General features: G+C 44.3%; 2 protein-coding genes across 6 annotated transcripts in view; both read right to left on the reverse strand.

The window, feature by feature from the left end:
- Positions 1 to 25,006, reverse strand: part of riox2 (ribosomal oxygenase 2) — a 130,053-nt gene that overhangs the window by 95,621 nt on the left and 9,426 nt on the right. For all 5 annotated transcript variants that reach the window (XM_049591557.1, XM_049591555.1, XM_049591556.1 and 2 more), the window contains exon 3: positions 1,251 to 1,370. In XM_049591557.1, coding sequence (XP_049447514.1) covers positions 1,251 to 1,370 — 120 coding nt within the window. The remainder of the gene's footprint in view (positions 1 to 1,250; positions 1,371 to 25,006) is intronic.
- Positions 5,453 to 7,742, reverse strand: LOC125897970 (zinc finger BED domain-containing protein 4-like). Its single transcript, XM_049591532.1, has one exon. The coding sequence runs from the start codon at positions 7,494 to 7,496 to the stop codon at positions 5,652 to 5,654; it is 1,845 nt and encodes a 614-aa protein (XP_049447489.1). The 5' UTR covers positions 7,497 to 7,742; the 3' UTR covers positions 5,453 to 5,651.

Below are 25,006 nucleotides of genomic sequence, written 5' to 3' on the forward strand. Positions count from 1 at the left end.
TCTCTCTCCTTTGCTAACACTCATGTCCTGCATCTTACTGCATCTCGCTAAAAGGGGATTTATGGTTGTGCACTGACCCTATGCACGTAGCCTACGCACGTCGCCTATGTCGTTGTGAGCATTTTTACTCCTGCCGTGGTGTGTCTGTGTCACTCTGCAGTTACACCTCCAAAACACTAGTCAGCGGCGAAGGTTTCTGTGAAGTGCTGTTAAGTTTAGATGATTCAAAACACACATTAAACATGGCTTAATAGAGACAATTTGAAAAACAAATACACAAATTGGCTTCACTACAACTTGCAGCATTCACAGACAAATACTTGTGTTAATCCAGACACATTTTCCTCACAAACATGCTGACGTTATTAGCACAATGCTATGGCATTTTACATTGTATTGATAGCCTAGCGGCCGGCGAGCTTTCACTCTTCTCATGTGAAACCTGGATAAATCCCGAAGCATAAATCCCTGAGGGATAATTCACACACAAGACTTAAAATGCTATTTTAGTGGAGGCTTTACTCTCTTCACAATTTATAGGTTCTTATTTGTGAGCCTACATCATAACCTATGCGTCGATTCAACGCAGAACTAATTACATGTTACTCGGCTCTACTGCATGTCACTTACTCTTCTCCGGAGCCTTTGTGCTCCACTGTCTCGCAGGTTAACGTATATTGAAGTGGTGCCTCAATAGTGTGACGTGTGTGGTTGTGCTGCTGCCGTGGTCCTGCCTGATGCTATCATTGGTCACATACATATACTATGATATATTAATATACCAAAAACATGTTGTACCACAATAGCCATAGTTATTACTACAATAATATTACTTAAATTAATGTTGTTGTAAGCTACTGTCACTACTGTCTTTCGTGCATCGCTCTCTGTCTGTCTTCATGTATCATTTTGCATACGGATTACTGTTAATTTATTATGTTGATCTGTTCTGTACGACATCTACTGCACGTCTGTCCATCCTGGAAGAGGGATCCCTCCTCAGTTACTCTGAGGTTTCTAGTTAAAGCGTTTTGTTGGGGGGAGTTTTTCCTTATCCGCTGTGAGGGTCCAAAGGACAGAGGGATGTCATACACTGTAAAGCCCTCTGAGGCAAATTCTCATTTGTGTTACTGGGCTTAGGTAGTTAAGTTATGATAGATAGATAGATAGATAGATAGATAGATAGATAGATAGATAGATAGAGAAGTTTTGGCTGTTGAGTGAGTCCAGTCATGGATTCACTGTCTTACCTCAACATCATCATAGTGAGGTGGAAGGCCCTGGGACTCCTGTGGTGTGATGTAGACATTAGAGCCCACCAAGGCTCCGAAGAAACACTCCAGCTTTTCCTGGATCTTCCACAACTCATCCTGCAAACACACAGGAACAACTCCATGAGGGCTGTTTCTGACAAATCAGACAATTGGATCTGAGATTTCAGATCCATATTTGTATATCTGGTGCACTAATATGACTACTGACACAGTGTATCAAAACATTTTGAAGAACACCAAGGGTCACATAAAAGTCATTTTGATTAAAAACCCACATCAAGTGAGTTGCTGTTTCCAGTGTTGGGCACTCTCAAAATGTAATAAATTACATATTACTCGTTACCTTCATTTGAAGGTAATAAGCTACTTTAAAATATTACTCTGTGTAGAGCAAAAAGTTACTTAATACACCACTTTTGCATTACTTTGATCAAAATGATCTCATATACATACATACACTTTATGTGTGAAAATGGGAGAGAGAGGGGATGGCAAGCACCACAGGACTGTGGGCTGAAATTAAACCTGCTGCTGCTGTAACAAGGACACTGCCTTCATACATGAAACACCCAGTCTACCAAGTGGGTATAGCTGCAGTAAGGTAGGCTACAGTTTCAGGACCGCAATTCCAGGGCCGCAATTCTAGGACCCTAGTTTTTCACCACATCGCCACTTACCGAATTGGACAACCAAGGACCGCATTTCAAGATTTCAGACAGACAACAAACAAGTGTGATTCCTGAAGGTGAAAACAGTTTCATTTGTTTAATGTTAAAAATAAGTCCGTAGTCTCAAACTGGATCAGAAAGTTAACAGCGGCTTGCCGAAGTATGCAATAAATTTACTTAACATTAGCTAATAATGACAAGCTTATGATAGTTTGCTGCAACTGCATTAGCCTGTTTGTTTAGCTACATGGACACCCCATGGACGTTTCGGTTAAGGCCCCCCTTATTTAGCCTATAGGCCTATTCTGTTAATTTCACCATCAACACGGGGTTAATTATACAGGTGGTTATGGTCACACAGTGACAGTTAATTGCCATGATATATGTTGAAAGTGGCGTTATACAACATCTGCTTTTGCCAAGTAATATTAACAAGTCAAATTTCACTATTGTCCTCGTCTTTCTTTAGGGTGTAATTGTGATTTTAGTGCATTCATTTGTTTAACGTTAACCATAGCATGATTAGGCAACCCCAAGTAGGTGCCATTTATTAATTGTTGGCTTATTGACTACAATAATTAATTCTAGCCAACTTCAAAAGATGATGACCTGTAACTGTGCTGACTGCCTGTTTACCCCAAAATACATGTTACCAGGCTTCATTTTGACATAGTTATGTAATGTCAGATGAGATGTTTCGCATTTTTAGCAGGTATTTTACTGCCTTTTCTGCAGGTCTGCACTACATATTACCGCATGTTTAATTCTTTCATGTTAATATATAGCTTATATGAAATGATTTCAGGGACACAAACTAAGCTTAATACAATGAACAAGTTCTGCAAATTAAACAAATTTCAAGTCTTAGCAACCAAGTTGAATTGCAAGGCAAAGCAGAATTTTAAAACCACAAGTACTTGGCAGAAAGTAGTACTTAGGTGGAATGAACCTTAAAACTATAAATAATGAAACAGAAAGTTGTATGTTGGTAGAATAAACCTTTAAAACTGTAAGAGAGAGTATTTCGATGGAATACTGTTTTGTTTGCACTTCTGTGGTCATTCAAATCAGCAGTTGGTGCTGTGGCGGGAAAAAAAGGATCCTAGAACTGTAGTCCTGAAAGTGCAGCCTCCTTTGCTGCAGAAATGTAGTATTGACTCTACCCACTGAGCTACTGGTCACCCCAAGTGTTCATTTTTTGGGGTTATGAATAGTTTTTTCACTGCTATAAAAAGGAGGTTTGACATCATGATTGATAGCTGCAATTGCTGATCTAGTACTGGTAATCAATAGCACTGCTCCTGATTGGTCAAACAGCAGGAAATCTACTGTGAGTCGCTGTGCAGACTGGCTCCGAATGACATCACCAATGCAAGATGGCAGCCACCGGGTGTTTTCCAAAGTCAAGGAAGGATCCTCAAATGGCCGAATTTGAAGGAAGCTACGCCATTAACAACAATAATTAAAGGCAGGACTGTTTCAATGTCAGGGATCCTTCATAGTTTCACCGAGGACTGGGTCCTTCTTTCAGAGAAATTCCAAGGATGCATGTGTGGATCCTCCGCGGGTATAAAATCCCCACAATGCTTTGCACACGATTTGCTGGAAGTGAAGGCAGGGCCCCTTCAATGAAACCTGCACCAGCGGAGCTCTGCAGGATTTAGATAAATATGTCATTTATTTGAATTAATGTCTCCACGAGTTTTATCAGACAAGCGTGAAAAAAAAAGAAACAGAAACTTACAATTTCCAATGCATCTACTGCCAAATGAGATTTTTGGAAATAACGTGATTTAGATAAAATGTAAAAGTTTTTTTTAAATAAATCATTCACAGCAGAGATGGAACGCTAAGTGTCCACCTCCCCTCCTCCCCCCACTGTTCACGTGATAACGACATATAGTAACTGCTCTCATTCTGTCAGCTTCAATTGGTGTATTTTTCGGGGAAATCACAGAGAGAACACAGTAAAGACATTAGAATATCCTGCGGGTCAAAGCATCATTCAGTTGTTTTGAGGTGAATTTATTTCAGCGGACTACCCAGTGGTATAATGCACAATCGGATTCGAAGCAGTGCAGCTCATAAGATCAGATCTGTTGTAGCAGTGGTGTTGGAGCCAATTCATATTTTTTCATATTTATTAATTTTTTGGAAATCGAAATAATGCTGGTAATAATGTTGATTAATTACTGGAAGTGGTAGATTATATATTACAGATTTCTGCCAGCTCACGGTCCTCCTCCTCCTATGATTAAGGATAGAGTACAGCTGGGTCCTCCACTGTTGGCTTTTTGTGTTGAAAGAGTGAGGAGTGAGACATTTTATCTACCGCTAAATTAACCTTTTGTTTTGTTTATTGTATGAAGTCAACCACAGAGATTATTTTTGTTTATGTAAATAAATTCACCACCCTTTTTGAACCTGGAAAGATCTCCGCGAGTGCTTATTATTTAGCGAGTCATAGACCTCCTCCTCAGAAGACTACTCTGCTAGTTTTACATTTTTTTTAACGCAAGAGTAGCCAGGACACACACAGAAAATATGGAACACTTTGACATGACAGTGACAGCCTATCCCAGCTGTCATTAAGCGAGAGGCAGGGTAAACCTGGACAGGTCCCTAGACCAGAGGTCTTCAACGTTTTTCAGGCCTAGGACCCCCAAACTGATGGAGCAGGGACCCCCTACTATATTTAGGGATAGACCGATATGGATTTGTTAGGGCCGATGCCGATACCGATTTTTTTCCATCACCCTTAGCCGATGACCGATTATGGACTGCCGATTTTCTTGAGCCGATATTTGGGGCCGATACTGCTTTTGCTCCCTCAATTTACATCAAAAAAATAACACAATGATAACAAATATTACAGGTCTCAAGTTTAAAATAAGAAACATTTATTGAACAGTAAAAAATATTCAACAGCTTTGTTCAACTTTACCACACATACTTTCAAATGAAAAAAAAAGTGTTTGGTGCTATTAATTATTCAAGTAATGTCTAAGAAATAAAATAAAAAATATTTTAACTTAAGCATAAATAAAACAACAACTACTGTACACAATAGGATTCAGCTTTGTTCAACTTTACCACACATACTTTCAAATGAACAAAAAGTGTTTGGTGCTTTTAATTATTCAAGGAATGTCTAAGAAATAAAATAAAAATATTTTAACTTAAGCATAAGTAAAACAACTACTGTACACAGTAGGATTCAGCTTTGTTCAACTTTACCACACATACTTTCAAATGAACAAAAAGTGTTTGGTGCTTTTAATTATTCAAGTAATGTCTATGAAATAAAATAAAAAAATATTTTAACTTAAGCATAAATAAAACAACTACTGTACACAGTAGGATTCAGCTTTGTTCAACTTTACCACACATACTTTCAAATGAACAAAAGTGTTTGGTGCTTTTAATTATTCAAGTAATGTCTAAAAAATAAAATAAAACAAATATTTAGGCATCATTAAAACAACTGAAGTATTGCACACAGTAGTAAGGAACAAGCAGCATAGTGTGCACATTGCACAATACTTAATTTTAAAGTGCAAATGGCTCTCCTAAGATAAGGAAAGTGTAAACAGCAATACAAAACAAAACAAAAAACAACATAAAAAGAAATAAAGAATTGTGCATAATATGCACTTTGGCCCACTTCTAATACTCTTTAGTTACCCCACACATCCCTCACTGAAAGTTCTTAATAATCCCAGTTTAGGAGCTGTAGGTTATACTGGAGGAAACAGAGGCGCTCTGCATTCTCTCCTGTCAGCCTGTACCTCTTCTTCTCATATATCTGGCTGACCTCACTGAATACCCTCTCACTGGGAACAGAGGAGGGGGGTGGACTGAGAAACTTTCTGGCAAGTGGTGCTAGAAGGTGCAATCGGGATGCATTCTGTTTCCACCATTCAACTAGCTGGCCCTTCTGCCTGTCAATCAGCAGCTCCCTTAAGTATTGATCCAGCTGCTGAGTAAACTGCTGCTCCTCCTCATCAGTCTCATCTGGGGTTGGTCCATGTGCCCCAAGAAGGTTGGCATACATCTGCTCAAGCATGTCTGATGGACCAGTGGCTTCCTCCTCTTCTTCCTCTGCCCTTTTCCGTTTTGGATCTTCTTGGCCTTGACCTTCTGAGGAAGCACTTTTCTGTTTTGCAGCCTCAGACAGAGTGGCATGCTCTTCCTTGATCCAGTCCTTTGCATTCCTCAGTGTGCCAGGAGCCAAGGCATGACCCTTGTAACGAGGATCTAGCAGTGTTGCAAGGACCAAGCATCTTGTTTTCTCTGCCTTCTCAAATCTGGCCTTTAGGCTGTTCAGCATAGTCTCTCGGAGTGTTCCGATTCCTCTTGTTTTGGCACCTTCAGCTTCCAGCAACATTTTCAGCACTGTGATGCAGGGAATGATGCATGAAATTGTGGAGTCAGATCTACTCATTTCGAGTGTAATCTGTTCAAGTGGGCTCAGTGTGGCAATCAGATTGTCCACAAGAGCCCACTGATCTGCTGTTAAGACAGATATTTTTCCATGTTCCCCTGCATATACATTAAGTGCCCGCTTCTGCTCCAGCATGCTCTCCAACATGTGAAGAGTGGAGTTCCAGCGTGTTGGCACCGACTGGATTATTCTGTGCTGGGGGAGGTCAAGCTCTTTTTGAATGTTCTTCAAACGCTGTTCGGCCAGCACTGAATGGTTAAAATGGGTAGCAGAAGATTTCAATTTGGCAACGATGTCTGCCACTGCTCGCTGGCTGCTGATCCCATCGTTCACCACCAGCTGAAGTGTGTGAGCACTGCAGCTGAGATCAGGTAGTTTGGCGAGCCTCATCCCTTTGATCATGTTGGCACCACTATCACGAAGCACAAGCACAACTCTCTCTGTTTCGATGTCCCAGTGCTTCAGCAGACTGAGGAACATATCACTTATGTATTCACCTGTGTGAGAGCCATCCATGGCTTTAACATTGAGGACAATTTGTTTCATTTGCCAATCTTTGTCAATGAAATGGCAGGTCAGGCTCATAAGGGATTCTGTCTCCCCAGACCAACAGTCCGTTGTAAATGCCAAATAAGGACCTGCATTGTCCGACGTGACCAACTCCTTGATTTTGTTCTCTACCTTAGTGTGTACATCTTCAAAAAGGTCAGTGCGATAATACTTGTCAGTTTTAAGGGAGTATCTGGGCTCCAGCAATGCCACCAACCTTTTAAAACCAACACCAGAGACAACTGTAAATGGTTGATTGTCTGTTGCAATCATCTCAACTATGGCAAGATCCACCTTTTTTGACCTGGTGTACCTGGTTGACATCTGTACAACAGTAGGCTGTGTAGAACTGGCTGCTGCTCCTCTTTCATCCCTTTCTTTTACTGCTTCACTGTAGGCCTCAAGGTGGTGACGTTTCAGGTGGCTCCACACGTTTGAGGTATTTTTACCTTTTCCTTTTTCAGCCCCCATGCTCACCAATGAGTTGCATATGGCACACCGAGCCTTCCCTGAAGTGGGCTCAGTGAAGTGTTGCCACACTGGATTTTTGCGTTCAGCCATCTCTATAAAGAATAAATAAAAACACAGATTAGTATCAATCAGTATCAATCTTTTTGCATCATCTTACATTCATATCACCCAATATCATCACCCTTCCATCAATATCTACAACACAGCCTTGATGATGCATTGCTTGCTGACATTAAAAGACAGGTATAATCTACTCATCACAAAATGTCCTTTGTCACACATTTAAATAGTTTAAGAGAAAACAATAAACCTGAAAAGTTGTCATTGAGTGCTTGATTTGCTCCTCCCCAGTAAGTGAGACCCCCCCCCCCCCCCCCCCCCCACCACCACGCTGACTGAAAAACTCCACCAAGGCTGAGTTGATAACGACAGCAAACGCCTCTAAACACGTTTTTACTAAACATTGACACAATTAGTACTACATATAAAACATTTCTCTCATCATAAAAGTTCTTCTAGTGCACGCTAAAGACCTCTGATATCCGCGCAATGGCTGCTCCGCCCTGCTCCGGGGGAGAGAGAGAGAGATACACACACACACGACATGCATCTAAACCTCAGCCTGGTGTTCGCTGAATTAAACTCCTACAAACACCACGGAACTGAATTGACAATGTTGACATTACTTAATCCTTAAACCAGTGTTTGTAACAGCAGTACATAATAGCCTACAACTACATCTACAGCTCCCTAAATACAATGGTAAGCAGTTAAAGACGAAGCATTCAGCAGCATTCCCGTTTTTCTGACCCACAAACTTAATAACTATATTTGCAAGCACGTGTATTACATGCACTTCGCATTCATGTTTCAAATTTTAAAGTGGGTGGCAATATTTCAACTAAGTTTAACAGTTAGAGGCTTTGAAAGTTTAAAACTTACTGTTGTCCTGAAGCAGCTTCCAGGGCTGCTTTCACCACTCTATCAGTGGGGGAGGGGTAACGCTGCATGTGCGCTGCAGGGTCTTCCGGCAACACAGAGCTGCCCGTGGATGCCTGTCTGTAAATCATGCCAGGGAAAAATAAATCCGCGAACCCACGCACTTATCGGCCAATGCCGATACAAGTAAAAAACGCAAATATCGGCCAGATATATCGGCCAGCCGATGGATCGGTCTATCCTTAGTACTCGATACTATTTTCGAGAAAGAGAGAGAAAAAGAAATTCCAAAATTACAGGCAAATATTCATTCATTCATTCATCTTCTAACCGCTTCATCCTCTTGAGGGTCGCGGGGGGGCTGGAGCCTATCCCAGCTGACATCGGGCGAGAGGCAGGGTACACCCTGGACAGGTCACCAGACTATCACAGGGCTGACACATAGAGACAAACAACCATTCACGCTCACATTCACACCTACAGACAATTTAGAGTTACCAATTAACCTAGTCCCCAATCTGCATGTCTTTGGACTGTGGGAGGAAGCCGGAGTGCCCGGAGAGAACCCACGCTGACACGGGGAGAACATGCAAACTCCACACAGAACGGCTCCCACACCCGGGATCAAACCGGCAACCCTCTTGCTGTGAAGCGACAGTGCTAACCACCACACCACCGTGCTGCCCCAGGCAAATATTGCTTTTTCAAAAAAAAAAAAAAAAGTCGTAACATCACAAAAATAAAACAATACAATCTTTAGGTCAGGGCTATTCAATTACAGTTTCAACTGGGCCGGATTTTAAAAATCAGATAATGTCAGTGGGCCATATTTTTAGCAGCAAGGAACCAATCCACTTTTTTTAGCATACAGACAGACAGACAGATGGATAGATAATCATGCATGGCCCTCCTCAACATAAAGCAAAAACAGAATAAAAAAGAGCTATCAATGCACAGAAGCATAATAAGTGACATTAACAATATCTATCAACAAACACAATCTCTCTACCAGCATCTCCCTCTCCATTTATTCTGCTCTCTGTCCCTCCTCTACTGAGGAGACTGATGTGTAGTTGGAGCTTCTTTCAAGGAGGAAAGCGTAGAAACTGTAAAGTCAGCTTTTATTAGCAGATTAGCTGCTTCTTACAAACATTAGCAGGAGGATGAAACAGTAGGCCTTTAGCCGACATCTTGGCACGTTACTTCACTACTTCCTGTCTGGACTTTCAAAATAAAAGCATTTAAAGTAGTTCAACTCAAAGCTTTCAAAGGAAATGAAATCTCTGGTTAAATACAATATTCTCTTTCCTTGTGACATGTAAATATTGTAAATAGCAACATTTTCAACTGTAAATACTTGCCCTTTTAACTGACCATGAATTTACTTATTTATTTAACTTAAAGGGAAAGTTCCGTTTTTTACAACCTGGACCTTATTTCTGGCATTAAATACGGTTGTTTACTCACCCAGATAAGTTTGGTGTCATTTGGAGTCCTTCGGAAGATATTTAGATCCGCGAGAGCCGTGTACATCCATATAGTGGGAATGATTGGGGCACCGACAATGAGGCTCTAAATAACACATTATCTGCCGCAAAACTCGTTCATTTCACCAGTATGTTTTTATGAATCGCTAGAGTTGCTTGTCATCATCATCCGGGTCATTTATACTGACCTACTAACCTCTGACCTGGATGATGTCATCCAGGTGCACGCGCCGCCGCACACCCGCAGCACGGCTCTGTTTACAACTGGAATTTGCTACTGTTAGTTTTTTGAAACATGGCTGAATATTTGTCAGATTTTAAAGGGTTGTGGACGACGACTTTGAATATGATGGATGTCCTTACCGTTTTGAGCCAGAGCATACGGATGAGGAGCTCTTTGAAAGGAGGATGTGGAGGCAGAGAGAGGAACAGCTGGCCAGAGAACAACAAACCACTGCACGTCCAAGAATAGATGCTAAATGGTGGTGTTCTTGTGGACAATGTTCCACTATGCCAACAGAGGAGGAATGCCTTTGTTGTTCCGAGTGGGATTTGAGGCCAGGAGATACACGTCTGGAAGTCTCCAGAAATGACTGTCTCACAACTACAGAGGATTTCACTTCTATGATCAACCGGGCTGTTTTTCTCATATCCCGAAAGTAAACTGGAAGACCCAGCCAAAGCCTGCAGGACCGAACGGGCAACTTCGATTGATTAAGTAGCCTACACACATGTATAAATTGTAGTAAATAACTATGAGAATTTACATTTCTTAGTTTCTTCTCATCACTTGTGTAGAACGGCCTGCACACTGCACAACAAGCAGAGGCACTTCTTATGCAAAACGTGAATTTATTATTGCATAGTGCTCTATGACAAAAAGTGAGAAACAGAAAGGTGACCGTTTCGGTGGTAAGGAGGATTGTCTTTACGAATTGCCTCTGTTTTTTTTTTTTTTTTTTTTTTTTTTGCAGAGGTTAGTAGGTCAGTATAACATATTGGTGAAATAAACGAGTTTCGCGGCAGATAATGTGTTATTTAGAACCTCATTGTCGGTGCCCTGATCATTCCCACTATATGGATGTACGTGGCTCTCGCGGATCTAAATATCTTCCGAAGGACTCCAAACAACACCAAACTTATCTGGGTGAGTAAACAACCATATTTAATGCCAGAAATAAGGTCCAGGTTGTAAAAAAAAGCAACCTCTCCTTTAACATTTCTTAACACTCCCGCCCGATGAACAAATGTTCATCAATACTCAGTCCATCACTTTAAACAATCTCTAAAGGATACATCACTTGAACACCGCTCCTCAACAAACTGCCCGCAGATGTGCGAACAGCACAGGAAACGAACAAGTCCATCTCTGCCTGGAAACAGTTCAGTTATTCTGCCCATTTTCCATGTCCATCTAGTGCACATGCGCCCGCGCGTGCAGCCTGTTGCAGTCGCTCCTGCTCGTTTTTCTCAGTTTTCTTACTTTTTTTTGCTTTATTAAGTTTGGTATTTGTGCTTGCTTTTTGTGATTGTAATTTTGAAACTGCGCCCTCTCAAAACATGCTGACTGAGAGAGTTGTACTCGTTTTCCTCACCCTGGAATTACTTATTTCATTCGGACCCGGCACCATTGCGCAACAACTTCATGGCCGCATTGTTTACTCCAGAGATCAGCTGATCGCGCTGAGGCCGGCTGGCTTGGCGGCCGGAACATCGGAGATACCAGCTGAACTGTGGAGGAAAACACACAGAGGATGCAGGGGAGGAAGTAAACAGCAGCGGAAAAAAGCAGGGTTGAGACAACGGAGGCTTACGGAGAAGAGAAGATATAAGCCGTGTCTCCCCTCTCTCATCATGGGCAATGTGAGGTCACTGGCAAATAAGATGGACGAGCTGACAGCGGTCGCCAAAAGTCAGAAGGAGTACCGGGAATGTAGTCTGATGTGCTTCACTGAGACATGGCTTCACCAGGACATTCCCGACAACAACGTCTCCATCAGCGGCTTTCAGACTGTTCGGGCCGACCGACTGCACCGAGAGCGTGTAAAAGGAGGGGGGCTTGCTGTTCTAGTAAATAACCGCTGGTGCAGTCCTGACCATATTTCTATTAAAGAACGAATCTGTTGCCCGGACATTGAACTGTTTGCTGTTGGACTCAGGCCGTATTATTTGCCCAGGGAGTTTTCACATGCCATTATTGTGACTGTTTACATCCCCCCCTCTGCCAACCCGACGTCGGCATGTGACGTCATTCACTCCGCCATAGCCCGCCTGCAGACTAAACACCCGAGTGCCTTCATAGCTATCTCGGGTGACTTCAACCATGTCACCATGGCAACAACATTACCCACATTCACACAGTATGTGAGCTGCCCTACCACAGAGGAGAGGACACTGGACTTGCTGTATGCAAACGCCAAAGATGCATACAGCTGCTCCCCCCTCCCCCCTCTGGGTAGGTCAGACCACAACCTGGTGCACCTCAACCCCTGCTATGTACCACTAGTCAAGAGCCAGCCTGCGACCATGAGGACAGTGAGGAGATGGTCGGAGGAGGCTTATGAGTCACTGCAGGGCTGTTTTGGTGTGACAGACTGGCAGGCACTCTGTGAGCCACATGGGGAGGACATCGACGGGCTCACAGAATGCATCACGGATTACATCAGCTTCTGTGTGGACTCCACTGTCCCAGCCAGGACTGTCCATTGTTACCCAAATAACAAACCGTGGGTAACAAAGGACATCAAAGCCATCCTAAATGCAAAGAAGAGGGCCTTCAGAGCTGGTGACAGGGAGGTGAGAACAATACAGGGGGAGCTGAAGATGAAGATAAGGGAGGCTAAGGAGAGGTACAGGAGGAAGCTGGAGAGGAAACTCCAGCAGAACAACATGAGAGAGGTCTGGAGTGGAATGAGGACCATCACTGGCTTCAGGACCAACAACCACAGAGGAGTTGAAGGCAGCGTGGACAGGGCCAATGAACTGAATCTGTTTTTTAACAGATTTGACACTGCTGGACCTGCCCATCCCCCGACTCTTCTGCTGTCTGTCTTGGTCAACCATCTCCCACTCCACCCTCTTCCCCCACTCCTCCCTCTCACACCTCAACACCCTCCTGCTTGACCCCCCCTCCTCCTCCTCCTCACACCTCCTCCCCCCGTGGTCACACTGACTGCTCTCTCCATCATGAGGACTACACCCCTCCCCCACGTGTCGTCACCTCCACAGTGTGCTTCCCTGCTGACCATGTGAGAAGACAGCTGATGAGACTCCACTCAAATAAGGCTGCAGGCCCTGATGGTGTCAGCCCCAGGGTGCTCAAAGCCTGTGCCCCCCAGCTATGTGGAGTACTTCAGCATGTCTTCAACATGAGCCTGAGTCTCCAGAGGGTCCCCTTGCTGTGGAAGACATCCTGCCTCGTTCCTGTGCCTAAGACGTCGCTTCCCAGTGGCTCCAAGGACTACAGACCCATGGCATTGACCTCCCACATCATGAAGACCCTGGAGAGACTTGTCTTGGAGCAGCTCCGGCCCATGGTCAAGCCACTTTTGGACCCCCTCCAGTTCACCTATCAGCCCCGACTTGGAGTTGAGGACGCCATCATCTACCTGCTCAACCGTGTCTACACCCATTTGGATAAGCCGGTGAGCACTGTGAGGGTCATGTTTTTTGACTTCTCTAGTGCGTTCAACACCATACGTCCAGCTCTACTGGGTGACAAGCTGACAGCAATGCAGGTGGATGCCCCCCTGGTGTCCTGGATTGTAGATTACTTGACTGGCAGACCACAGTATGTGCGCTTGCAACACTGTGTGTCAGACAGAGTGGTCAGCAATACTGGGGCCCGCAGGGACTGTCCTCTCTCCTTCCTCTTCACCCTCTACACCACGGACTTCAGCTATCGCACTGAGACCTGCCATCTTCAGAAGTTTTCTGATGACTCTGCTATAGTTGGATGTATCACCAAGGGTGATGAGGATGAGTACAGGGCTGTTGTGGATAACTTTGTCACATGGTGTGAGCAGAACCATCTGCAGCTCAATGTGGCAAAGACAAAGGAACTGGCGGTGGATCTGAGGAGGACCAAGACACCGGTGACCCCTGTTTCCATCCAGGGGGTCAGTGTGGACACTGTAGAGGACTATAAGTACCTGGGGGTACACATGGACAATAAATTGGACTGGGTTAAGAACACTAATGCTCTCTACAGGAAGGGCCAGAGCCGTCTCTATTTTCTGAGGCGACTGAGGTCCTTCAACATCTGCCGGACTATGCTCAGGATTTTCTATGAGTCTGTGGTAGCCAGTGCTATCCTCTATGCTGTTGTGTGCTGGGGCAGCAGGCTGAGGGTGGCGGACGCCAACAGACTCAACAAACTGATCCGCAAGGCCAGTGACGTCGTGGGAACGGAGTGTGACTCTCTGATGGTGGTGTCAGAGAGGAGGATGCTGTCTAAGCTACGAACTATCTTGGACAATGTCACACACCCACTCCACCATGTGCTGGTCAGGCACAGGAGTACTTTCAGTGGGAGACTCATACCACCAAGATGTACCACTGAGCGCCACAGGAAATCATTCCTGCCTGTGGCCATCAAACTGTACAACTCCTCCCTCTGAGTGGCTCTGTGACTATTTCACACACTGCAATAATTTAATCTAACTTGTGCAATAACCCCATTCACCCTGACTGTATATATTTTGTTTGTGTAAATAATCTTGTTCAGTTTACAATATATATATATGTATGTATATATACATATATATATTTATTTAAGTTTATGTTTGTTAATAATTCCTGTTTATTTAACTCTATATTTGTTAATACTAATGTTTAAATTTCTTATATTTTCACGTATCTTTCCTCTCTTGCAAGGAGCACCTGTAACATAAACAATTTCCCCTCGGGGATCAATAAAGTATTTCTGATTCTGATTCTGATGTCTGTCTGGGCAATCTGTCCTCTCCAATCAGTACGACATCTCCCACTTTCAGCACAGTGGGTATAGGGGTCTTACACCCGTGAACTGATCTCAAGTCCCTCAAGTAATCCTATCCTCCAGCTATTCCAAAGGCTGGTTAAGAGTCTCTGCCGGTATTTCCACCGCCGGCCCATGTCCTCTCTGCTCACATTGGTCGCCTGACAGAGTGGAACCAGAGTCTTTGGTGGTAGGGAGGTTAATCTTTTTCCAACCAGGAAGTGAGAGAGTGTGAGTGGCTGCGGCTCTGTTGATGCACTGTCCACATATGAAAGAGGTCTATAGTTCAACACAGCCTCTATTTCTGCAAGCATTGTCGTCAGCTCCTCAAAGCACAGTAATGCCTTCCCTAGCACCCGTTTTAAACATGCCTTTACAGATCTCACTAGTCTCTCCCAGAAGCCACCCCACCAAGCAGCTCACTCGGCAATAAACTTCAAGGTGATCCCTTTATTGGTAAAGAATTCGGTGAGCTCTGATCCCCTCACTGACTTCCACAGTTCTCTCAGATCTTTAACTACTCTTTTGAAGGTTTTGGCATTATCTGAGTAAATAACTTTACACAGTCATCGCCTTGCAATGAACCTCTTTAAGGCTAATAGAAACCTTTCTGTAGTTAGATCTGTCACAAGCTCTAAATGCACTGCCCTTGTGACAGCACAAGTGAAAAGAGCAATATATGCCTTGGATTGACCACTAGTCTTGACATATAATGGCCCTGCAAAATCTCAAATGGTGGGGACTCAGTAACTCGGTCTCTGGGTAGGGGAGCTGTGACTTGCTTTGCTGGTTTCACCTTCAGTTTCAAACATACGTAGCAACATGAAACCATTTTCTTCACTAAGTGTCTCCCCTTCAGTACCCAGCATTTTTCTCTCATCTGCACTAGAGTATCTCTAACCCCAGAATGCATCACTGTCTCCTGGCAGTACTGAACCAGTAATTCAGAGTACTTGAGTACAAGATGACACCCCCAGTGCGAACGCCTGTTACAGCAGCTCCTGCTCACCGCTGAGCTTCTTCCAATTTCTTTTTCTTTTAACTTTCTTATTTGGAGTTTTCAGTAGCTAGCACTTATGTTCTGTTTTGTCATGGAGATGAAGACTGCTCTTTATAGCGGTCTTTCTCCCATTTTACTATGGATACGATCGTGTGCGGGGACCCCGTGCCCAGCCGTGGCTCCATTGTTTACACCCAGGACCAGCTGTTAGCGCTACAACACACCGTGGTGCGGCCCAAGGAGAGGCACGACATTCCCAGTGAGCTGCAGAGATGGGGATCGCGCGCCGGAGTGCAGCGCCGACAACAGAGGAGATGGTACAAACCTGTCCTCCCGTCCGTCGTTATGGGGAACTTAAGATCGCTCCCCAACAAGATGGGCGAGCTGTCGGCGCTGACTCGCCATCAGAGGGAGTACCGGCAGAGCAGCGTGCTGGTGTTTACAGAGACATGGCTGAACGTGGAAGTACCGGACACGATCGCCGGGCTTGACGGATTCCAGGTCATCAGACACGACACAGCGGACAGCCGTAAGAGGAAAGGAGGAGGGCTGGATGTGTTTGTGAATGACAGATGGTGTAACTCTGGGCACATCACTATCAAGGAACAGCATTGCTGCAGGGACATTGAGCTGCTGACTGTTGGCATGAAACCATATTATCTACCCAGGGAGTTTTCTCATGGCATAATGGTAGCAGTGTATGTCCCCCCGTCTGCAAAGGCTGAGTCTGCTTGTGACATTCTCCACTCTGTTACAAGTAGGCTGCAAACACAGCACCCTCAGGCCCTCCTTCTGATCTCTGGGGATTTCAACCACGCCTGTCCATCCACCACCCTGCCCACCTTCACCCAGTATGTTTCCTGCCACACCAGAGACAATAAAACACTGGATTTATTTTATGCCAGCACCAAGGAGGCATACCACTCATCCCCCTGCCCCCCCTGGGAAAAGCTGATCACAACCTGGTTCATCTTCTGCCTGTTTACAGACCTCTGGTACAGAGAGAACCAGCAACCACCCGCACTGTGAAGAGGTGGTCTGATGAGGCCAAGGAGGCCCTGAAAGACTGCTTCGAAACCATTGTGTGTGAGGTACTCAGTGATTCCCATGGGGAGGACACTGACAGCATCATCACTGACATCATGTATTACAGACTACATAAACTTCTGTGTGGAAAGCACCGTACCCACCAGGACTGTACGCTGCTTCTCCAAAACCAAACCCTGAATTACTCCAGATATAAAGGCTCTCCTGAAGGAGAAGCGGAGAGTTTTAACTCTGGAAATAAAGGAGGAGCTGAAGGCCGTGCAGAAGGAGATACAGAGAAACATCAGGTGGGGAAAGGAAGGATATAAAAAGAAAATGGAGGAACAGCTGCAGCAGAGCGACGTCAGCGGAGTCTGGAGAGGTCTGAAAACCATCTCAGGACACAAACAACCACACTCTCAGGCCAGAGGTGACCAGAAGTGGGTGAATGATCGGAATCTGTTCTTCAATAGGTTTGATCAGTCTGCCCCTCCCCTGGCCCAGACATCACAGCTGCAACCCCCCACATCCTCACCTTCACCTTCTCCCCCACCTACACTCCTGGCACACTGCTTCAACACCTCCCCCAACCCCCTGCTCCCCCAGACATTTCACCACCTCCCACCCCTCCCCCCACATCATCACCCCCACCCCCCAGCACACAGCCCCCCCGCCCCCGCTTGTCCTTCACTACCTGTCAGGTGAGAGATCAGCTGAGGAAGATAAAGACGAGGAAGGCCACGGGTCCAGACAGCATCAGCTCCAGGCTCCTGAAGTCCTGCGCAGACCAACTGTGCGGGATAGTTGAAACCATCTTCAACCCGAGAGTACCACAGCTGTGGAAGACATCTTGCATGGTACCTGTACCCAAGACTCCACACCCCAAGGACTTCAGCAGCGTCAGACCGGTGGCATTAACATCACACCTCATGAAGACTCTGGAGCGCCTGGTCCTGTCTCGTCTCCACCCCACAGTAGGCCCTTCAATGGATCCGCTGCACTTTGCCTACCAGCCTGGCATTGGGGTGGACGACGGTGTCATCATCCTCCTCCTGAATAGAGCTCTTTCTCACCTGGAGAAGCCCGGAAGCTCTGTGAGAATCATGTTCTTTGATTTCTCCAGCGCTTTCAACACCATACAGCCTGCACTTCTGAGGGACAAACTGGAGCACATAGGGGTGGCTAATCACCTCACGTCCTGGATCCTGGACTACCTCACGGACCGGCCGCAGTACGTCTGGACCCAGAACTGTGTATCGGACTTGGTTGTCTGCAGTACGGGGGCCCCGCAGGGGACAGTGCTGACACCGTTCCTCTTCACCCTCTACACTGCAGACTTTTCATACCACACCCCCACCTGTCATCTGCAGAAGTTCTCTGATGACTCTGCCATCGTCAGCCTCATCACAGATGGAGACGACAGGGAGTACAGACAACTGAACCAGGACTTTGTGGACTGGTACCTTAAGAACCACCTTCAGATCAACACGGCTAAAACCAAAGAGCTGATGGTGGATTTCCGCAGGCGCAGACTCCTCCCCCCAAAACCAGTGAACATCCAGGGAAAGAGCATTGAGATGGTGACATCTTATAAGTACCTGGGTGTTCATCTTAACAATAAACTGGACTGGACTAATCACATAACAGCACTATACAGGAAAGGCCAAAGCAGACTCTACCTGCTGAGGCGGCCCAGGTCTTTTGGAGTGCAGGGGGCGCTCCTGAAGACCGTCTTTGACACTGTGGTGGCATCAGCCATCTTTTACGGAGTTGTCTGCTGGGGCAGTAGCGTCTTGACTGCAGATAGGAAGAGACTGGACAAGCTGATCAAGAAGGCCAGCTCTGTCCTGGGATGCTCTCTGGACTCTGTGCAGGTGGTGGGAGAAAGGAGGATGACAGCCAAGCTGTCATCCCTGAGGACTAATGACTCCCATCCTCTGCAGGAGGAGATAAAAGCTCTGGAGAGCTCCTTCAGCGATAGACTGATTCACCCAAAGTGTGTGAAGGAACGCTATCGCAGGTCCTTCCTGCCTGCTGCTGTCAGACTACATAACCAGTACTGCTCACAGTAAACTGCACCATGGACACTTTATTGACACTATGGACACTTTATGGACACCACAGCTGTCTGCTGTTTTGCACATACAATCACTTGCACTAGATGTGCTCCCTTTATCCACTGCTCATTTTCATTCACTGCTGCTCATTATTATGCACTTCTCATTATTATTATTATTATTATTATGATCATCATCATCATCATTATTAATGTTATTTATCGTTGTTTCTTGTATTTTTATACTTATTTTGCATGCCTAGTTGTTTAAGTTTTAAGTTTTTAGGTTTAAATTTTGAAATCTTTAATCTGACTCTTTCCCCTTGACTGCTGTAACATTGGAATTTCTCAATTGTGGGATCAATAAAGGTGTATCTTATCTTATCTTGTGTTTTGTAGGCAGCACCTATGGGTGTTGCTCCCTGAAGCTCAGATTGGAGTGCTGTAGCCTGCCTCCTACACAAATACGACTGTTTTCATCTAAGAATGGTTTAACGTCCCTAATTGTTGACACTCTGCTAACATCTTGTCCAGCTTTCAATGCACTAACTTCTTGGCTGAAACTGTGCTCTTGTCTTGTCTGAGAATTCAGGCAGACAGGCAGAGAGAGACGGCTGCATGAGAGCCAAAGGAGTGCGTATTAATTAAAATAAACGTATTTTAATTTAAAAAACGTATTTTATTGGCTGTCGGTGGAAAAAACGGCCGATGCCGATTATCATAAAAATGCTGAATATCGGCCGATATTATCGGCAGTGCCTATTATTGGTCGATCCCTAATCCACATACAGGGACTCTCTCAGTGCCTGCACTGTCTTGGGCTGCTCTGTTTCATACATCTTGATGTGTTTCCTTATTGTTGCAGCTAAGAGGAACAGGCTGGGTGAGACTCCAAACACCACTCTGTTCATTCTCATGATGCGCAGCTCGTTTTCACAGTCTTTGGTTGGAGGTCCATGTAGCCACAAGAATCTGACGGCGTCTTTATCTTTCTCTGCCAAAGTGATCTGTAGAAATGCCTTGGTTGTATCTGCAGTGAAGGCTATCTGATGCAGTCTGAATTTGATAGCACATCTAGCAGATTTGTGTTAAGGTTCCGTCCGGTGAGTAAGCTGTCATTTCAGATTCAGATTCAGATTCAGAATACTTTATTCATCCCCGGGGGGAAATTGTTTAGGGATAGGCAGCCTTCCTCGTGCGATGATGCATCAAATACTACTCTTAATTTAGTAGTTACCTTATCTTCTCGTAGAACAGCATGATGTGGCATGTGATACTTAACAGTCTCTGGTTGCTCTGCTATGGCTATCAAACATTCTTCGCTAACAGGATTGAGGAGATCCAAGGCAGCACTAGAGTCCAAGACTGGTGGTGGATTCCAGGACCGCAAAACATTGCTGACATAATCACCAGAGGAGCCAGCCCTAGAGACTTGGAGGAGAACTCAGAGTGGCAAAATGGGCCAGAGTTCCTGAGCTTGCCAGTGAGTGATTGGCCAGTCAAATCAGCAAAAGAAATAGCAACCATTGCCAGAGAAAACATCAACAAGTTGCAAAAGAAAGCATTTGTGGCTGCACTGACAAGAATCGAGGAGGAAAAACAAGAACCAAAATATGCAGAACAACGGAGACCTCCGGCAGGGTCAGCTATAAATAACCTTGTGGATGTTAAGAGGTTCGGCCTTCTCTCCCAACTGGTCAAGACAGCAGCATGGATCTGGAGAGCTGCAAAGCGGTTCCTTGGACAAAAGCAAGCCCTGAACAGTCCAAAGTGGGAGGGAGCATCCCTAACAGGAGTCATCTCAGTCAAGGAGCGGGAGGATGCCTTAAGAGATATTTTTCTTGCTGCACAAATGGGCAAGTCTTTTCCAAGCACCACAACAGACCGGCTGGTGGTCTTCAGATCAAGTTTCTGGGATGTTGGTATGTCGTGGCCGAGTCCAGAGCTTTAAAGAGGACAACGCTGGTGTTCCCATCTTGCCCTATGATGCCTGGGTATCGATGCTGCTAGCTCGTGAAGCTCACAGTGAGAGTCATGATGGAGTGGCAGGAATTTTGCTCAAAATGAGAAGGAGGGCATGGATTGTAAAGGGGCAGAGAATCGCTCAAAGGGTTGTTGATTACTGCGTGAGCTGCAGGAAGGCAAGAGCTAAGAAATGTCAACAAGTAATGAGTGATCTTCCTCCTGAAAGAACAGCACCTGCTGCACCCTTCCAGTTTACGGCAGTTGACCTCTTTGGACCTTACCATATCAAAGATGACGTGAAGTCAAGAGTGACGCTTAAAGTCTGGGAGTTGTTTTCTGCTGCATGGCCAGCAGAGCCATCCATACAGAGCTAGTCAACACTCTATCCACTGAAGGTTTCTTGATGGCTTACCAAAGGTTTACAGGGATCCGCAGGCATCCATGGAAAATCTGGTCAGATCCAGGCACCAATTTCATTGGAGCAAAGCCAGTGTTAGAGGAGATGTACAGATTCCTGGGCAGCCAGGATAAAGCAGCCCTGGACGAAAATGCTGCCAAAAATAGAATGGCACGGATGTGGAAAATCCATACAGCTGATTCTCCACACCGGAATGGTGAGCACTGCAAAGTCTTGGAAGAGAACCTTCACTCAGCTACAGTGAGTTCCAAACAGTTCTCTATATGGCCACCTACCTGGCAAATGAGCGACCAATTGATGCCAGGATGCAGAGCCGGGAGGATTGTGTTCAGTATGTGACACCTAACAGCCTTCTGCTCGGCCGAGCATCTCAAAGCAGGGACTGTGAGGCTTTCAACTTCACGACCTATCCCTATAAAAGGCTCAGAGCAATGCAAGCTGAGGTGAACAAGTTCTGGAGGAGCTGGAGCCAACTCGCATGTCCCAAATTATTTGTCAGGAGTAAGTGGCACACAGCACAGAGAAACGTCACCGTTGGGGATGCTGTCTGGTTAAGTGACCAGAATGCACTAAGAGGAAAGTACAGACTTGGCAGAGTCATCGGCACAAATCCAGACAAAAAAGGCATTGTGAGGGACGTCAATGTCAGAATCTTCCCAAGCTACTGCATTCCCTTGACAAGAGTTCTGAAAGGGAACATAGCTCATCCAAAGAAAAAGGAGAAAATCCATGCCACCCTCCTTCACAGGGATGTCAGGCAGCTCATCGTCTTACTACCTGCAGAGGAACAGATGGAAAGAAAAGTCAGCAACCAATCCTTGTGACCACAAAGTTTGCCTTTAAAGCTGGTGATCTCCCCAGTATTTCCATGGGAAGATCAAGTGGGAGGTGTCAAGTCAAATTGAAGTTTAAACAAGTGCTAATTAAAGAACTACAAAAACTGCAAAAGAACTACAAAAAAACAGAAGGAGAAACCATCGCACAGTCACTGCCCGGACTGTAAAAAACGGCACACGTCATCACAGGAGCAGATCATCACAATCAGGTACACAAACAGCGGCAGGCAGAGAGACAGTTCCCTCGTTGTCTGAACCCCTGCAGTAAGCCCATGCAGAACATGAGCTTCTACAAACACCAGAGAGGCAGCCGGTAAGAGGCTGTGATCAGAGACTCTTGCTGATTGTTTGTGTTAGCGCTAACTTAGCCACAGGGTTGGTTGCCCAGCGATGTGTGGCTTGTTAACCATTTAATGCCCTTAATGTCCTGAATCTATTGAAATGTGGTGAGAATTTACTATGTAAAATATGTAAAGATTAATAGATACTTTTGTATTGAGCACATCTGAGGGTTTCACTTTGATCTTGAAATTTGGTAATTTATGAAATAAAAATTGATTGTGTTGTGTGTTAATCACAGAAGCAATTAAGCAATTTAAATGCATGATTAGCATGATTTGAGCATTTCATATTTTAATATTCAATGCAAACATTTCATATTTTGAATATAAATAGTTGTGTAATTTGTGTACTAATTTCACTTTATTAAAATTTGACCATAAAATGTGATTGTGGTTAAAAAGTAATTCATGTTAAAATGCATAGTTAATGGTTAAATACAGTTGAAATTGACAAAGTTTATGTTAAAATGCACTAAAAAGTAGAGTAACAATAAATATTAAAAATAAGTAAAATTCATACTTACCTGACAACATGTTAAAACAATTGACAGTAGTGGGTAACTTTATTTGCACTTAATTTGCAATGTAATGTAAACATGTTGGGTTTTTATTTTTCTGGTATTTTGTATACTTGTATTTTGTACTTATTTTGTAGATGACTCCATCCCTTTCAAGTGGGGATATTGCATGGCAAAACCTTAGGAAACTTGACAGTTTGTGTCTGTCTTTGCTTCACCTTGTTCACAAACTGACTGGTGATGCCTGCGACTACAAAAGGCGCATGAAACATTGTTGACTCTGCAAAATTTGGCTATGCGTTTTGGGCCTAAGCACATATAACACCTCCCTAGTTTTCTCTTTACGTGCAGCCACTGAACTGTCTGGACAGTCTTCTGGTTTATGGCTAGCACTGTTGCATTATATATACAAGTCTGAGGAACAATACTTGCTGTGTGCAGTGCAGCTGCTGAGGGTGTATTCCATTTTTTGTGTTTGTTTTAACTGAAGGATGTTGGCTTGGTGAAGGATCTGTTGCTTGGTGGGATTTCTTTCTGAGCGTTTCCTGGTCTGGTGAGCTGAAGCGCCCTCTCTTTGCCTTGTACTTATTTTTCCAGAAATTGAATAAGGTCCTGCACCTTCCATTCACCACTGGAGTCTGACTTGCATGTGTAAGCTAATGCAACGTCCTCTGGTAGTAACTGCATCAATACTGGGCAGAGCAGGCAGCCATATGTGTCACTATGAACTCTTAAGGATAGGGCCGTGCCTGACCAATTTGGCACCCTAGGCAAGATATTTGCTGGCTCCCCCCTGACTCACGGTTTGGTTCAAACCTCGGTTTTCAAAAACTACTGAAGAAACATTTCAAAAACTTCCTGAAAAAATTTTATTAATTAATGATTAATTAATAATGATAAGATAAGATAATAATGATTAATAATGATTTTATTAATTATTAAACAAATGTTGCATTGCAACAAACATGAACATTACTTAAATTATATTAACTTACAGTTCACAATAAAAATAAAAAAAAAACTTGTTAATCTTTTAACAGTCTACATTCTCTAAATAATCTTATTTCTCCACTGGCAGTTTGTGTGTGGGAGGGAGATGCACTTGAGGCTGCATCACTTGGTGCTGAGGTGGATGAGGTGGCTGCAGTTACATTAGTAGGCCCAGGATTTGCAGAGGTAGGGGACAAATACTTCAAGTGCATCTGAAAAGAGGAGATACATATATTTGACAAACTGGGCTTTTACAATATATTAATCAAATAGCTGTTGATTGTGAAACCATCATGGCATAACCATAATAGCACCTAACATTACAGCCTGCCTCGATCTAATGACATTTTAAACACAGCAAACAGCCAAAATATAAAAAATGCAACTGTAACATCACAAATTGCACAACTGTGAAAATTGGAAAATATAAATATACAGTATATGAATATATGCCTGGTTGGTAAACAGTGAGTGGTTTGTGCAGCAGCACACTAAACATTAAAAGATAAGATAGGCCAATATATTCAATTATGTTGCTTATTCATTCCCCCAAACACTTTGAGTCTTTCTTTCCAACTTTCTCTAAGACATTAACTGACATTAACTCTAGGTCGCAGTAACATTGACGTTATGTAGTATTAAACCTAACCGCTAATCATTAGCGGCTAATGAGCTGACGTTAGCTTGCAAGTGCTTAAGTAACTGTAACTTACGTTGTGTTTCTACCATTTTAAATGAAGTGTTCATCACATCACATCATTACCTCGGTCTCGTTCACGTTTCTCCTCCTCTTCTTTTCTTTGTTTTTGTACTGTGCCCCAGAGGGCTTTTGCCTCTTCATGATGATGGCACCCGACTGTCAATTTGTCACTCAGCAACATCACGTTACAGAAGACGGCAGGTAGCGGGGGGAGGGGAGAGGGGGGCGCGGTTAAGGACCGTGGCGAAATTGATGCTGCCTGCCAGAGAGGCAGAAGGATGCCAAGCAGGCAGAAATTTAAATCAGAAATATTATTTCATTATTATTTAAAGACGTATGGCTATAT

This window comes from Epinephelus fuscoguttatus, linkage group LG12 (assembly GCF_011397635.1).
Source record: "Epinephelus fuscoguttatus linkage group LG12, E.fuscoguttatus.final_Chr_v1".
NCBI lineage: Eukaryota > Metazoa > Chordata > Actinopteri > Perciformes > Serranidae > Epinephelus > Epinephelus fuscoguttatus.